The 16166-nt window shown below is 55.5% G+C and overlaps 1 protein-coding gene and 1 non-coding gene across 2 annotated transcripts; both read right to left on the bottom strand.

The window, feature by feature from the left end:
• Positions 1 to 7784: 7784 nt before the first annotated feature.
• LOC112322375 (melanoma-associated antigen D4) lies at positions 7785 to 15192 on the bottom strand. The gene is made up of 13 exons (XM_024579966.2): positions 15047 to 15192; positions 13922 to 14132; positions 12818 to 13648; positions 12209 to 12430; positions 12056 to 12119; positions 11746 to 11825; positions 11280 to 11371; positions 10603 to 10682; positions 10472 to 10514; positions 10000 to 10062; positions 8949 to 9063; positions 8178 to 8608; positions 7785 to 7987 (listed from the first exon to the last, which is right to left on the bottom strand). Exons 2-13 carry the CDS (start codon positions 14129 to 14131, stop codon positions 7978 to 7980), a joined length of 2241 nt encoding a protein of 746 aa, XP_024435734.2. The 5' UTR covers position 14132; positions 15047 to 15192; the 3' UTR covers positions 7785 to 7977.
• Positions 9327 to 9456, bottom strand: LOC112322544 (small nucleolar RNA SNORA11). The gene has a single exon (XR_002976656.2). It is a non-coding gene; the product is annotated as a small nucleolar RNA SNORA11 (small nucleolar RNA).
• Positions 15193 to 16166: the final 974 nt, after the last annotated feature.

Raw genomic sequence — 16166 nt, 5'->3', positions numbered from 1 at the left:
AGAATGTGATAGAGGCTACAGGGTGGGAACAGGTGAAAGGGGTTGGGTAGCAGTACATGGGTTCCATGGGCAGGGTTCGAAGGTACACCAAATTGTTGGTAAGGACGGTGGCTAAGCTCCAAGCAGCCTAGGTCTCCCGACCAGGTAGGTGCATCGCGAAGGCGTAGACATTCTCGCTTTGTGTTGGGCCGCTCTACGATTTCTGTCCTCCTCCGCCAGGCAGTGGGCACAGGGCAGGTGGAAGTCGGCGTGTGCTTTCTAAATCCCTGAATAGGGGCTTGGGTACCTCAGAGGAAGACGGAGCGCACACATTTCTTTACCTTTCTGTGTGTCTCGTGCATAATTACTAGACATGACAGGAAACAGATACCGTAGGTTACCATGGGAACTGCAGCTAAGCGATGCATTAGAGTGTGGGAGGAAAGCAGAGGTGGTGCTGATAGAGAGGCCCTCGGGAGAAGAGGTTTGAGCAAAACACTCCCATTGAAAGAATTCACAATGTCCACAGGTACGACGATACTTGTGATTATTATCACACACAAATCATGCACGTACACGCACACACACTTCATTCTCTGCATCCTGCTGGTTGGCACCTAGGACGCTTGCGGGGCCAGCCTGTGCTATGACCACGTCAACATCTATCGCCACCCTGGCATCTTTCCACTTTCCTTCCTGCGTCCCTCGCCCCTACCTGCATTGTCTTTCGGTTTCTCCACCCCCCCCCCCCACCCCACCCCCAGCCCCGTTTTCTCTGTCCCTCCCGTCTTCTCTCCCTGCTTAGATTTCATCGTGGCCCTTCCTTGTTGTGCCCTCTTTTTCTTCCTCTTCCTCTTGAATCTTTGCTCTTCCTCTCATCCTCCCTCCCCAGCCCCTATCCACCTTCTTAATGGAGTGGCTAAGAATTAATTCATTCCATTACAATAGGCCTAATAGGAGCCATGAATATGGAGCTTTCAGCCTCGTGCGGCCAGTGCAATCACAAAATTAATTCCAGGCATCACTGTTTCATTGCAAATTATGATAAGTGATGTGAAATTAAGTGACAAGGAGCCGTGGGTGTGAACAGTAAAGGAACTAATTTCCATGCTGAGCTCAGTGAAGGAAATGTCATTGGCATTTGCTTGTCTGCCATCCAGCATCCTCTTACTGCCAGATAACTGCCTTCCCTTTCACACTGGGGGCAACTGCCTTCTTCCACTGTTTGCAGCAACATGCGCCTCTCACCTATGGTGTCCTGCCCCCCACTAACCAAGGCGTGACCATGGAGTCCAACCCAATGCCCACGCCTTGCCATACGAGGGACAAACAGACCGCAACGCAGTGAGGAGCTGTTTCATCTTGTCAGTGGACCTTGTCCCTGCTACCAAGTTCCTCAGGGACAAGTCTTTCATGGCCTTTATCCGTTCCCTTCCTCATTCTTTCCCCTTCCCTCTCTTCCTGCTCCCTGGCTCCTGGCTAGATTCTTTCTTTTAGAGGCCGAACCCCACAGGGATAAAAAGGATGGCTGAGGAGACAATACCAGCAAATACTAGAAGATGGAAGGCAGAAGGATGAGTGATATCTCACGTGGCTGATCTGAGAGTGCTTAATCCCAACGCAGCAGTGAGGGGCGCCCCAGAGCAAACATCTCTAACCAGACCCTCAAACCACCTGTGTGACTGGCAGTGGCACATAGCCCTGCAGGGCATGGGGGAATTGCACGATTGCTCCAAAGCAGAGTTAAAAAAACATTTCGATACCCAGGACCCCTCTCACCTCCCAGTGGCTGGAAATTACTTTCCCCAGACCCCTTGGGGTTTGAGGAGACACGCACTCTCTGGAGGGGAATGAGCCAGCACACATAGAGACTTTGGAACTTCGGGCATCCAAACCCGATACAGGGATTTAAGTGAAAGATCTACCTAAAGTTCAATCCCAAGCCCAACTTGGCGTACGAACTGCTGGCATCTTGCATTTTCCCATGGATGCAGGAGATTCTGACCTGGGTAATCGAACCATCATCGCAAAAGGAGAGGCTACTAATTTTAGTGGGCAAAGGACTCCCAAGTTTTCGATATTAGTCAGTTCAAAATATTTTCTAATTTCAACGTGATTTTTTTTCCCTAAGAGCCGTGGGGTAGATAGGAGTGGGTCTGCATTGACCACATATCGGGGATTTTGTAATGACCTCTGTTTTTACGTGAGAGCTTAATATACAAGTCACCGGAGAATCGATTCCTGTTCATTTTATTTTTCAATTGCAGTGGACTTTGAGTATTATTTCGTGTTAGTTTCAGGTGTACAGCATAGTGGTTAGACAGCCATGTAACTTACAAAGTGTTCCCCCGATATTTCCTGTACCCACCTGTCACCATACACAGATATCACAGTATCATTGACTATATTCCCCTTCTCCTTTCCACCCAACCCCTCACCCCCTCCCTCCTGGTAACCATCTCTTCGGTCTCTGTTCCTATGAGTCTGGTTAGGGGTTGCGTTTGCTCTTCAGATTCTGCACAAAAGCGAAACCATATGGTATCTGTCTTTCTCTGACGGACTTATCTCATGTAGCATAACACCCTGTAGGTCCAGGCATGGTGTCGCCAATGGCCAGATTTCATTCCTCTTTGTCGATGAGTAACATTCCATTGCGTGTGGGCATACCACTTACTTTAGGTATTTCACCTACAAATAATGATATTCCACTTCAGGTCCAAGGTAAAAACTTTAATGGTGTGCCTTTATTTCCCCATTCCCGCCCTCTGGATTCTGTTTCCATACATTTTCTGTAGACAGGTTATGTGCCCCACAATGCATTGCTACTGGTTTTGAAGACATTCGGTTAACTTTTAAAGACAGTCATTTCTAAGAGACACGTTTTTGACATTTTCGTTTTACCAGTTCTATTCCTATTCATTTCTTTCTGTTGATCTGGGCTTATATTCGCCATGGATTTCCTTCATCCCAAAGACATGCATTCACTATTTTTCTATAGTTCAGGCTTAAGGTGGACAATTCTAATAGTGTTCTGTTGCTGTTTTACTGGAAAAGAAACTGTCTCACCATTATTTCTTTAACTTTATGTTTACATTAACACCCAGTAACATGGACTTCTTTTGGCCCCCCAGTTGCAGGAAATTTCACACATGTATAGAACCCTGGAATGACCGCCACGGGCAGCATTCAGAACGTCTCCACACTCCCACGAAGTCCCTGAGCAGTGCTCTCCCTTTGCAGTCACAGTCTCTCCGCACCTAACCCCGGCGCCCCGATCTGCTCTCAGCCTGCATTGCTCTGTCCTCACCAGAAAGTCATGGAAACGGAGCCATTGAAAACACAGCCTTCTGAGACTGCCTTCTGTCACTAAGCGTAATGATTGTGAGTATCATCCCGGTTGTTGATCGTATCAATCTTCCACTTGTCTGTACTACTGAATAGTATGCAATTGTATGGGAACAATACACTTTGTTGAAGGGCAATTGGATTGCTTCAAGTTTTGGGTGATTATGGATAGAGCTGCTATAAACAGCATGTGCAGGTATTTGTAGGAACTGAAGTTCCAACTCCTCTAGGGGAAATCTTGCGGGGTGTGGTTGCTAGGTCACATTGCCAAGTGTATGTTGAACTTGGCAGGAAGCACTAAAGCTGTTTTCCAGAGTGGCTGTACCACTTTACGTTTCCTCCAGCAACATGTGGTAAATCCAGATGCTATCTGTCCTCAATGTCATTGGTTCTTGTCCGGTGGCTTTTGGCTTTTTTGCCTTTTCCTTTGTTCCTTCCTTCCTTCGTTCGTTCCTCCCTCCCTCCCTCCCTCCCTCTCTCCCTTCCTTCCTTCGTTTCCTTCTTTCTCTCTCTCGCCCACCTTTCCTTCCTTCCTTCCTTCCTTCCTTCCTTCCTTCCTTCCTTCCTTCCTTTGTTTTAGCACTTTTAGTACAGGAATACTGGTCTCTCACCTTAGTTTTCATTTGCATTTGCCTGAGAGTTAGTGAGGTCGAACAGCATCTATTCATGTGCTCAGTTGCCAACTACATATACATTTATATGTATATAAATATATATTATATAATACATCAAATATTTAGTATATTAATATCATTAAATTTTAACAAATATAACAAATATGCAATGATGTATCAGTAATTTTAAATATTATCAAATTAAATATATTAATATATAAATATTTGTGCAGATATAAAAACTATATACACATATATGTTTATTTATATATATGAAATTTTCTTATTGTTGAGTTTTAACACTTCTTTATATATTCTGGTCACAAGACCTTTGTCGGATAAGCAATTAGCAAGTGCATTGGTCCCAGCTTGGGATCTGTCTTTTCAAATCCTTAACAGTATCTTTCACAGAGGAGAGAGGGGGTTTTGGTGCCATGCTTAAAACATCCTTGCCAAACCCCAGGGCAAAGAATTTCTGTTGTTTCTTTGTCAACGTTTTACAGTTTTATGTTCCTGAGTTGTGTCTAAGATTTATTTTTAGAGCTCGAGTAGAAGGTGTGAGGTCCTTTTACTTTTATTTATTTTTTCATTGAATTTATTGGGGTGACATTGGGAGGCCCCTTTACTTTTAGATGGCCATTTGGTTGTTCCCACACAGCTGTTGGAAGGGCAACCCTCTCTCTCCGTTGCGTTGCTTTGGTGTCTAGAATTGGCCACGTTTGGCAAGACTAGTCCTGGAACGCCTCCTCCGATCTAGTTGCTTGTTTGTCTACCCCTCACCATTGTCACATGGACTTCCCTTTACTGTAGCTTTATAAGTTTTCCAATGAGGCCCTGCGATTCCTCCAACTTTGTTCCTTTCGCAATTGTTTTGGCTATTGCAGTTTCTATTATTTTCCATATGCGTGTTAGAGTCAGCTCGTCCATACCTAGAACACATCGTGCTGGGATGTTTATTGGAATTGCACTAAATCCACACATGACTTTCAGGAGAGTTGACATGGTTATTACATTAAATCTTGCAGTCCATGACCACGGTGTGTTCCTCCACCTATTTGGGTGTTCTTTCAGTTCCTCAGTGTTTCCCTGTTTTCAGCAGGTGCGTGTCCTGTCTGTTTGCACACTACTTTACCCACCTGCTGCCTGCTTTCATGGGCGGGCCACGCCAGCTGCTCCCAGCTGCCCTGGGAGCTGAGCCAGGCAGGCTGAGCGCATGCTACTACCCCTATTACCCAAGTGAGGAAACTGAGGCCCAGAGACATGACGTGACTAAGAGTGCTGGCCCACCGGACCGCATACCTGGGGCCCCCTCAGAGTAGCCTAGTCCAGTCCCATTCTCTGAGAGGTGGGACCTCTAAGGGCCAGAGAGAGAAAAGGCAGGGCCCTTACCTCTGTAGGAGGAACCTCAGGGCTGGGAAGCCGTGAGCCGTGCGGTTGTGGCTCACTGAAGGGAGGTGGGAAGTGGTATGGGCAGTTTGGGAGGGTGGGCAGGTGGGTGTGATCAGAGTGTTGAGAAGTGGGGGCGTCAACCCCAAGACACCATGAGCCCCTCGGAGGCAGCAGCGGCGGCAGACTGCAGTGGGAGGAGCACACAGCTGAACTCAGAGGGCTCTGGGTGCCAGGCCCAGCGCTGCCTCTCCCCGGCTGTGTGCCTCAGGGCGAGTGTCTTGACTCTCGGAGCCTCACTTTCCTCGACCCTGGAATGGGCGTGATCATCCCCGCCCCGCAGGGGTGTCTGCTAACAACACGTAGGCCCATACAAGAAATGGCAAGGGGATGGTCGCAAAAGTGTATGCATAATAGTCAATGACTGGAAACAAGTGAATTGAGGAATGCTTGTCCGCCAACAAGAGCGAGAGGACTCAGAGGACACAGGCCTGGGTGGGGAAGAACGCTGGAGCTGCCCGGGTACCTGCACGCATCCTCTGAGGGCCTGGTGTGCAGTAGGTTCTCAGGAAACACTTGGGGAGAGCCGATGTGGGCCTCTGTGGCCCGGGGGCCTGTGGAAGGCCCAGGGCTGGGGCAGGGCTGAGGGGAGGTGGGAGGCCTGCCTGCTTGTCAGGATTGCCCTGTGGGGGAGGAGGTAGGCCACCTCCAAGGTGACCAGCCTGACCGTCCTGGGGGACCCACAGTCTGGCTGCATTCCCCAGGGCCCTCCATCCTCCTCCCTGCTCTCTTCCTCCCTGACCACCCTGCAGGGTGCTGGGCAGTGGGCCCTGGGGGAGGGGTGGGGCGACCCTGGGGAAGGGGTGTGGACAGGGGAGAGTGCTGAAAACCTGCAGATCCGGGGACTTGGTGACCTCCCCGGCACCCTGTCCCTGATGGCCGCCTTCTCCTCCTTTCCAGACGAGCTGCCGTATCTCAAGGGCCCTCTGCACACAGTGCTCAAACTCACACCTGTGGCTTTCGTGACGGCCTCACATTCATCCATGAAAAGGCACGTGCCTACTGTGTGCACGACAGGGTCCTGGGAGCTTCCCAGGTCGAGGGTGCCAGCAACGTCATGCATGATTCATCACACCAGGGCGGGGGTCCCAGGCATCCTTCACTCCTCACCCCAACATCTCAAGCCATGCACCTGGAAACAAACCTACAGGGGACTTCATCTTGTTCAGAATCACAGGGTGTCCATCTGGCTAAGCAGGGACCCAGCAGCCAGGGAGGCAGAAATGACAGCACTGGGCAACGAGACAGAATCCCACCTGAAGCCTGCCTTTAAGGAGGGGGCTGGTGAGGACAGAGCCAGTGTCGGGGGGGGGGGGGGGGGGGGTTGGGTGAGACCTATGCAGTCCCGCAGGACCCTGCGCTCACAAGGGCTCCACACATGCTTCAAGGCTCTGCTGTTGTTCTCTTGGGATTCCTAACAATTTGTGAGCAAGGGGGCCCACGTTCGCATTTTCTACCGGGCCTGGCGAATTATGTAGCCGGGTCTAGGACAGGATCCAGGTCCGGCCAGGAGAGGAGAACCTCTTCTCGGGGGAAAAGGGTCAATTGCGAGGGCAGGGGCCCTTTCCCTACTCTGGCCCTCTTCTTAACCTGGGGCCTTGTCCTCCCTACCTGCAGACACCACCGGGGCTCCTGAGGAAGCTCCCGGGACACTGTCCCTGCCCACTACTGAGCCCTTCCCAGAGGACCTCTGTGTCTCTGCCCTCACTGTCGTCCACTGGAGAAATCGTAGAACCAGCCGCACCCTCTGCAGGCATCACCCAGCCCTTGAAAACACCAGGACCTAGGCCTGGCCCTGACCACACTGGAACAGCCCTGCTTCCAACCCAAGGGCTCCGGGGCCCCAAGCAAGCCTCAGGTCACCGCCACAGGCAATGGGCTTTCGAGGTCTGCAGCAGCTTTGATTTCGTTAAATCTACTCTCAGCAACAATGCTCCTCCTTCTACGTGCTGGAGGGGAGAGGATGTCACCTCGAGGCCTACCTCATTGCCCCTATGGGTCTGTCCGAGGGGTGAGGTCCTGAGCTCGTGTGGATGATGATGGAAGAGTTCGACGCCAGCACCTCCAAAGATGCGGACAGGGAGATGTGTTCGGGTGGGCGACTGTGGATCCTGCCCCTTTGTGGGAGGGACAGCGGCACCAACCCATAACCTCCACCCCACCCCACCCCCTGCTTCCCACCCCCTCCATGGGCGTCTAACTGGCGCTGCGACGCGTAGGAAATCACGAAACCGTGTGGACCAAAGCCTCTTGAAAGTCACGATCTCCACACTCACAGGTGCCTCCACGTCTCCCAGCACCCCGCCTGCCTCTTCGGTGGAGGCAAGCCCTCGGACCCCATCCCAGAGAGCCGAGCACAGGCCACTCAGAGCACAGGCAATGGAGGATACGTCCCACTTCATTTTGCAACTTTAATGTGACACTGATACCAAAAACACGACAGCACGACCACAGCACACAATGAAAGCAGCAGGGTGCAGACAGCTTCGTCTTGCACGCCACCTCCGACGGGCAGGCAGAGGCGGCCTAGACTGCTACGTGGACACGGAGTCTGAGGGGGCACTCTGGCTGGATGAGTGACCGCTGCAGTTCTTCAGCGTTGTCTGCAAACACAGGACACAGGCGCAAAAACAAACGGAAATACAGATGAAACGATGAGGGACATAAAGAACAAAAGAAGGGCCTGTCCACACTCTCGCCGCTTCCCCCTCCCCATGCCAGGCCTTCTGCTGACTTCTCACAGCCCCACCCGGCCCACCCTCCAGAGTCTCATTTATCGCCCGAGAACCTTACTGGATCCAGGAGAAGAAGTTGGCACTCGTTCTGGCGGCATTTCTGGTCCGGATGGTGGAGCTGGTGCTCGGGCCATCTAGGATGCTGGTGTTGGCCCCACCGTTGGTGCCACTGCTGATGCCAGCTCTCCAAGTGGCTCTCCCATTGGCACGGTTGCTATTCAGAATGTACTGATGGTATCTGGCCCAGAACGCAAAGGGGATCCTGGCCCAGGCGTCGCCAAAATCTCCATCCTCATCCCAGGTCAGGAGCTCCACCTGTATGTCGTCCCAGCTCCACCGTCCAATCAGAGCTTCATCCCCGATGTTCATCTGGGCCCTCATCTGGGCCCTGGCATGTTCCTCAGCCATATCCACATCCATCGTCTTGAAAGCATCGTCCACAGCCTCCAGGAAATGGGCCCTCCATTCCCGGGGGTCCCGGTTCTGATACTGCAATGTAGTAACAGCAACCATGCTAACTGCTACCCTGTGTTCACCGAGCACCTGCTTCCCACTGCACACGCTCCTGTGCACTGAGCGTGAGCACAAGCAAAATAAAGACCACTGGAGTCGAGCCCCTCTTATTCTGGACCAGGCCTGGGGTTTCGCCCCATCCCTCACATGCTCTGCCTCTGTGAACTCGGGCAAGCCACCTAGGAACCTTTCTGAGCCTCAGTGTCCGCACCGGACACACAAATGGCATAAGGAGCCCGTGACCGAGAGACAGACAAGGTATGGGAAGTGCCAGCCCCTGGCCCGGGCCCCGGCCCCCGCAGGGGCTCTCTGTTACCTGGGCAATGAACCTCAGCACCCTCATCTTGCTGGTCTCATGTCGGGCCCGCAGTCCCCAGAGGAATTCATACTCGGGTGGGCTGCTGTTGGGGATCTTCTTGTATTCCAGGTACCTCAGGAGAGAGGGAAATAAACTTTTGCCTCCAGCCAGGCAGACCTGTTGTCGTGCTAGGGGATCCCAGGGGGCCCCTGTCCGGTCCCGAGGCAGCAGCTCCGCTCCTGCAGGAGGGCTGTCCTGACCCTCCAGCCGGTGCCCCACTCCCAAGTTCACTGCCAGGGTTTCTGCCTGCAGTACTGAGGCCCTTCAAAACCCTGGGCTGCCTGTTCCTGCCCAGCAGCCACAGGGAGGTGTGTGGGTGGGGGCGGGGGAAGGGGCACAGGTAGGGTGTTTGTCCACGCTAAGGCCACAGGTTTGTGCCCCTCGTCACAGCGACCCCCGGACTCCCGTTGGGAGTGTCGTAAACCGCGGGGCCACTGCTTCAGGCCCCCTGCTCTGAGCACACCCCACCACAGCGTCTTGTCCGTGGCCCGGCTGAGCCCTGGGACAGCCCACCGTGGAAAAGGACTGCGAAGGGAAGAAACGGTTCGCCAAGAGCAGCGTACTCCAGGTACGCTCCCGACCCTGTGAGTGTGCACGTGTTCTCCAGGACCAAGGATTGGTGGGGCCCTGGCCAGTGAGTCCGGAGGGCCGGGCCCCAGGCCTGAATGGGCCCCTCACCAGCAATGGCCATGTTCACACTTCCACTCTGGAGCCCCAGGTCCCTGGGGTGTAAAGCGGGGGATATTCTCCTAGAGCCGGCAGGGCAGGTGCTTGGATGGTGTGGTGGTTGTAACGTACCCCGGACCATGTTCTCAGTCGACGTGTGCCCCCTTTCCCCAAGAATGCCCTGGCGTTCTAATCCCCCTGGCACTCACATAGCCCCACCCACACTCACCCCAGAGACTCCATCCCTCCAGTGTTGAGACCTAGGACGGGGAATGGCTTCCTCAGCCAGACCAGCACAAGCAAGGCACGAGTGTGAGACAAAGGTAACTCGGTCAGTACTTACTTCTGCTTCACAAAGTCATCTGTAATGAGCTTCCTCAGATCGCCAAGGAATGGGTGCCTCACCCTGAAGGCAAGGAAAGGAGTCCATGACTAGAGCCGGTGGCAGTGCCCGGGTGTGGGCAGGAGCACTCGCTACCAGGACTGAGAACTTCCTGGCCCGTGGGGCAGCCCCATGAGGCCTGGGCATGCAGCAGAGGTCCGACAGCAATGGCCAACATGGGGGTGTGATGGAGCCCCGAATTCTGATGGTTTCTCTTAGATCTCCTCTGGGGACAGAGAGGGGACATGGTGCAGAGAGGGGGCCGAGAGGTCAGGACCATTTCGCCATGCACCCTGGTGAGGCCCTTTGTGCTCTGCCTAGTCCAGGACGCCCACTCCCCTGCACCAGACCATCAGGTTGTTGCAATCCTGGGGCCTCCTGTGCCCCAGGACAACGCTGAGGGGCACTGGGAGCCCAGAGAGCCCAATCATACCCAGGACGCAGTCCCATCTTGCGTAGTGCCTCCCAGAGGACAGCTGCCAGGGGAGATGAGGTACAAGAATTTGAAACACGAAGGTGAGGCGGGGGTGGAGGCAACCCCCACCTGCAGGTCCAGCCACTCACCCTCGCTGGCGCGGTTGCCATTCATGAAGATGACTCCCAGAATCACCAAGAGAAGACTCAGCCTGGGAGTGTCCTTGGTCCTACGAGTGTAGAAAGAGAGATCCTGTCCAGCAGCCATTTGTCCAAGAGACTACAGTCAGCTCACCCAACCAGCCTCTTCCAGATCGCTCCACTCGCTACAGGGCAATTCTTCCCACTCTGCGCACGGCTTGCTACCTGATCCAGACAACTCATTCTTCCTCCACTTGCGATTACATCGCTTCATCCATCAGGTGTGGACGCTAACACCCCCTCCCAGGGTTCTGCCAAGGACAGGGTTGGGCAGTGGCAGCAAACGCTTGCCAAAGGTGTGTGCAGAGGCTCATCCACACCTTCCCCGCCCTTTGCCCGTGGGGCATACACTGGACAGAAAGCTCCCCCAGGACCAACCAGTCTGCCCACCCTGGGCCAGGCACTTAGCAGGAAGGGGAAAGCAACGAGAAGCCTGCTTTCCTGGAAGGAGGGCCGTGGGCAGGCAGGGGTGGGATCCTGACCGCAGCAAGGCCTGGCCCATCTCGTAATCACTTGACAACTGTAGGTGGGCACTGTGCTAGGCCCCCCAGCCCTGTTTTCCTGTTTCTCTGAGAGGAGGGGGAGGCACCACCTGGGAAGGCCACGACCCTCCTGCCCATTCTCACTTTCCCAGGAGGCGAGCTGAAGAATCCTGCGTGCAGACAAGAATGTACAGATGTTCTTCCTTGTCGATCTCCTTCAGGTGGATCCCGAACTTCTACACGGGGAGAAAACAGGACTGTGAGGTCAAAAATCCAGCCCGAGTGTCCTGCAGGTAGTCACTCCATTCCCTGCCAGAACATTTCCTAGGCAGGGAACCCAATGTCACGGGGGACGACAGAACAAGAGAGGACGCAGAGGAACTGGCCTCTGGGAGCTCTGGCACTGGCCGAGGCAACGGGACCCACTTCAGGAGACAAGAGACCTCCCAGAGCACAAGGGAGAGGAAGTACGCAGTGGGAGCTCCCAGGTGCAGAAGCTAGGCAAGGCCCCCAGAGCAGGCAGTGCTGACACTGGGCCTCCAAAGGCTGCAGGGTGCAAGGCTTCCCTGCCACTCATGTTCCAGAGAGCAGCCCCCACCCCCGCGCCCACCTTTTCCAAGGTGTATGTTGCTCGTTCGATGATCTCTGGGAAGTGTTCGTCGTATTCTCGGATGACGTCCTTCAGCATGTCTGCGGGAGGAGAGAGGTGGGAAAGCACCTGGGCTGAGCAGGGGCCAGAGCTGCAGTCCCTCGGTCAGCCCTGCTGCAGAGGGGAGCACAGTCAGGACCCCGCGTGCCGTGCACTTGGAGCCATCAGGCGGCAAGGCCTGACAGTTGGGGTTATCTGATGGGGGGGGCACTGAGGAGGGTTGGGGGAGGTGGGAGGGGGTAGAGCTCAGGAACGGGGCACAGTTGTCCACCTGAGCGCTTGATGGGGATCTTCTTGTAGTCCTTAATCATCAGATATTTCACCAACTTATTTGCCTGGAGAAAGGGAGGTGAAGGCATGGGTGAGCTCAAAAAATTGGTCAGCAAGGGAGGAGGAGGGAGAGGGGCAAGGGCAGACTCCTTACCCTCTCTTGCAGAAGAGTCACGTTGCGGGGTGGCAAGCACAGTACGTGCCTCGAGGGTACCTGGGACCTCAGGGCCATCGGGGGCCGAGGGGCCATCTGAGCCCGCGGGGCCATCTGAGCCCTCACTGTCAATGGGGGCTGCGATGTTCTCCAGGTCGGCGGGACAGCAGGAGGCTCTCTCTCCTCCTCGCTGCTTTCATACTCATCATCCAGGTGCTTGGACTGTAGCATTGGGGAGAGGAGAGACCCAGGGCTACCAAGCTTACTGTGCCCAAGCCCCTGGCAACATCTTCACCAGAGCAGGTACTTGGAAATAAGAGTAGTAGGAACAGCAGGTGACATGTGCAGAGGACTTACTAAGTGCCAGGCACTGAGTCAACCTCTTCTCCCTCCAGGACGGAGGGTAGTGACTACATGGACTAAAAACACGCTAGCACACTTGTGTTGTAGAAACTTGGACAGGCTGAGAGAAGAAGAGGGGAGGGGAGGAGAAGGGAAGGAAAGACACAGGAGGGGAGGGGAGGGGAGGGCAGAAAAGGGGAGGGGAGGGGAGGGGAAGAGAGACGAGAAGAAGAACAAGGGGGTTTGGAGAAGGCAAGGAGGTCTCACCTTCTTTGTCCTCTTGCCTCCCATCCTGGCCCAGGGCTCAGCACTGTTCTGAGCAGTAGCAGCTGCACTCTCAGGCTCAGGGGCGCTTGTGGCCATCTTGGCCTTGGCAGCAGCTGCTGCCACAACATTCTGAGGCTCCACCCACCGAGTCTTAGCGAGAGCCTTCCCAGACTTGGTCGTTTTGGGCCGAGTGGCTGCCCCCTCCCCGGCAGATGCTGTCTGAGGCACCCAGGAGGCAGCACTGGGGCCCTCTCTGGCCACATCTTGGGCAGGGGCGGGCCTCCTGGGGCGTGGGAAGGCTATGCCACTGACACCGGCGGGCTGGGTGAAATCAAAGACATCATTCTGACCCAGAAAGGCTGTCTTGAGCTGGGTGGCATCCGCCTCACTGGCACATGGAGCCTGAGAGGAAGCACAGGCAGTACTGGGACCCTCAGTAGCAGACTCCTGTGCCTGGGAGGCCGGCTGGCGCTGTGAGGAGGGTGCTAGAGCCCCAGAGGCAGCCATCTCACTGTGGACTGGCATCTGGGAGCTGTGCGGAGCAGCGAGGGCTGTCTCAGGGGTGGCTTCCTGAGCCTCGACCGCATATGTCATGGGTTGGGTAGCGTCTCTCGAGGCCTGGTCTGTGGCCAGCGGGTGGTTAGTGACCACCTGATTGTAGATGGCACGAGCAGCAGCGGCAGCAGCCCGAGCAGCGCGGTTGGAGGCGGCAGCTCGGGCTACATTGGCAGCCCGAGCCTCCGCCTCATTGGCAAGTGTTTCTGGATCCAGCTGAAATGCCTCCACCAGAGTCTGGGCCAGCATAGGGTTTTCCAGTTCCCAGGGCTCATTCTGCAAGGCCAGACAGAAGAGTAAAGGGAGGTAGACAACTTTACACACTCACGTCATGCTTCCTCGTGCCGGCCAGCCACCTCCAGGCAGCCATCCAGCCCCCACCACCCCCAAGACCCTCCCCGACCCTCTTTCTCCCAGCAGGAAAGGGAAGGTTTGATTTGGAGTGGCGAAGCAGTCCTTCCCCATCAGCCCTCCCCTCTGCAAAGAACCTCCCCTCCCCTCCCCTCCCAGTTTTGGCAGGGCCAGCAGGTGGCCAAGAAGGGGCCTCACCGCCAAGATGTGAAGGCCTGGACCCAAGCTCCCAAAGGCTCTGAGGAGACGAATGTCAAAGCTGGTGAAGGTGCCATAGCCTCCGAAAGCACCAAATTCTTCATACTCATTTCCTTCAACCATCTCTTCCTCCCCAACTTCATCACTACCCTCATCCATGTCTTCAGCACTGTAGCTTTCCGATTCCATGCGGAAGCTCCCCTCAGCCATGCTGGGGTCCCAAGAAAAAGAGAGCTCAGCCTGAGACGGAGGACGAGGCCTCTGGGGAGGGGACCCAGTGGAGGCATGATCTTTCAGGAGACAGGGGGGCAGCCATCAGCCAGCCCCTTACTAGGCACTAGGGGTTGGGGCTGAAGTCTGTTGGGTTAGATTCTGTCTTAGAGACAGAGCCCTAAGAGAGGGGTAGAAGAGGTCGGAGGAGATCGCCACACTGAAAGGTGGGGGCAGGCTCCCCACCCCAGTGGCTCGATTTGAATGGAGGGGTGGACTGGTGGGCTCGGTTCTGAAGAGCCCCAAAGGGGATGGATGCACGGAGAGAAGGAGAAACAAAGGGCCTGAATGTAAGGGCTGGAGCAGGGAGCCAGGATGAAGGGTGAGAAGATGAAATGTGAGGGCTCAGACACATGGGGACCGCGAAAAGCTCTGGGAAACTGAATCCCAGGGACCCTTTGGCGAGGTCTGGGTGGCCGGGGGCATTCCGGTCAGGCTGGGCTAGCGGTGGATGGGGTGGGGGCCTTGGACTAGGTGACGCTCCACTCGGAGCGCCGGAGGTGTCAAAACCCAGGATCGCAACTCCAGGAAGGAGGCAAAGTGGTCAGCTGGGTGGGAGTGATCTAGGAGTGGCTGGGCGGGGATGGGGCCTGTGTCTAAGGCAGGTCAGCCCAGAGCACACGGGTCTGCGAAAGCGGTTAGGATCCGGGAGCCTGGGTCTGGCCGCGGGGCGGACGGGACTCCTATATGGACCGCGGGTCTAACGGGGTTCCGGTTTTGAGTGCTTGGGCTTTGTTCAGCTCCCGGGTGGGGGGAGCGCTGCAGGGAGGTGGGGTGCGTTGTGCGGGAAGGGGTGGCGCAGCGTATCGGGTTCCACCCGCCCTCTCCCGGTGCTGTCCGAGGCTGGATCCTTACCTTCCCTGGGGCTCCAATGGCGTCGGTCCTCAGCACAGGGAACCCCGCAGCCGCGCCCTCGCCTACTGCTGCCAGCACAGCAGCTCCTACCACCCCGCCCCTTTTCTCCGCACACCCCTACCCCGCGGCTGGCAGCCTGCGCATGCGCCGACCTCTCCAGCCCGCTGCTTTTCCCAACAAAAGCCCTGTCCACCAGGTCCCCAGCGCGCAGGCGATTCCGCGGGTGGGCGGGTGGGCGGGCGGCGTGGGGGAGGGGGCGTTTTTTCCTTCCCGCCAGATTCCCCTTTCCACCCGCACCTCTGACTGCAGGCGCCACCTCACACCGTGTTGTGCAGTTCAACCAACCCAATCACCTACCCTCAGTACCCCTCAACTTTCGCACCTCTGCCCTCCACCTTTCCCCTAAGCTCCTCCAGTGCGCTCTGGAATCCACTATGCACCGGTTCCCCCACCATGATCCCTAAGTCACAGATACAGAGGTCTCTGGCAACAAGGGAAATGCAAACAGAGGATGCCAGTTCCCTTTGTGTTCCCCTCCACTGGGTCCATCTCTATGGCCTCCAGGCACCCTGGGAACATCTGCTTCCTCAGTCACTCCTCGTACAGCTTGTGCATCACAGCCAGATCTTGGCTGCGGCTTGCCTTCCTCTCACAGCTGCCCTGGAAGGTCGATGTCAGCGTTCCCATTTTACAGGTCAGGAAGCTGAGGCACAGACGCACTTGCATGGACTAATTCCACGAGGCCACAGAGCCAGTAAACAGAAAATGTAGAATTTGGGCCCCATGTTTGCCTAGTGCTGGCCTGGGGACTGAGGCACCCTCCCCTCTTCAGTTTCAGTGACAGCCCCCCACCCACCTCCCCTGCCCTGTCAACAACATCTGTCCCCAACAAGCAAGCTTTGCGTTGTCTGAGACCCAAGCTCATGCTCATGCTCTGCACCCGGGAGGACAGAGGTAGAGGCCCCCCAGCCCCACCTCTGCCTACTCTATGTGGATCCATCCAGGCGTGGAAATTGCTGGTTGGGGTTCACTCTCCACTCTGACTTTCAGGCCTCTTTGCAGAGAGTGGCACAAGCACGCTGCCCCTTAGACCCTCCTGGTGCCCACTGGAGCAGCCTGG

Source organism: Desmodus rotundus, chromosome X (genome assembly GCF_022682495.2).
Source record: "Desmodus rotundus isolate HL8 chromosome X, HLdesRot8A.1, whole genome shotgun sequence".
NCBI lineage: Eukaryota > Metazoa > Chordata > Mammalia > Chiroptera > Phyllostomidae > Desmodus > Desmodus rotundus.
The sequence above is the reverse complement of the archived record's forward strand: the minus strand, read 5'-3'. Positions and strand labels throughout refer to the sequence as shown.

Coding starts and splice junctions, on each gene's coding strand:
- LOC112322375 (XM_024579966.2), bottom strand. CDS start 14,131: ATGGCTGAGGGGAGCTTCCGCATGGAATCGGAAAGCTACAGTGCTGAA. Junction 12,120..12,208: donor TGACTCTTCTGCAAGAGAGG/GTAAGGAGTCTG, acceptor CCCTTTCTCCAG/GCAAATAAGTTGGTGAAATA. Junction 10,683..11,279: donor TCAGCTCGCCTCCTGGGAAA/GTGAGAATGGGC, acceptor CTACACTCGTAG/GACCAAGGACACTCCCAGGC.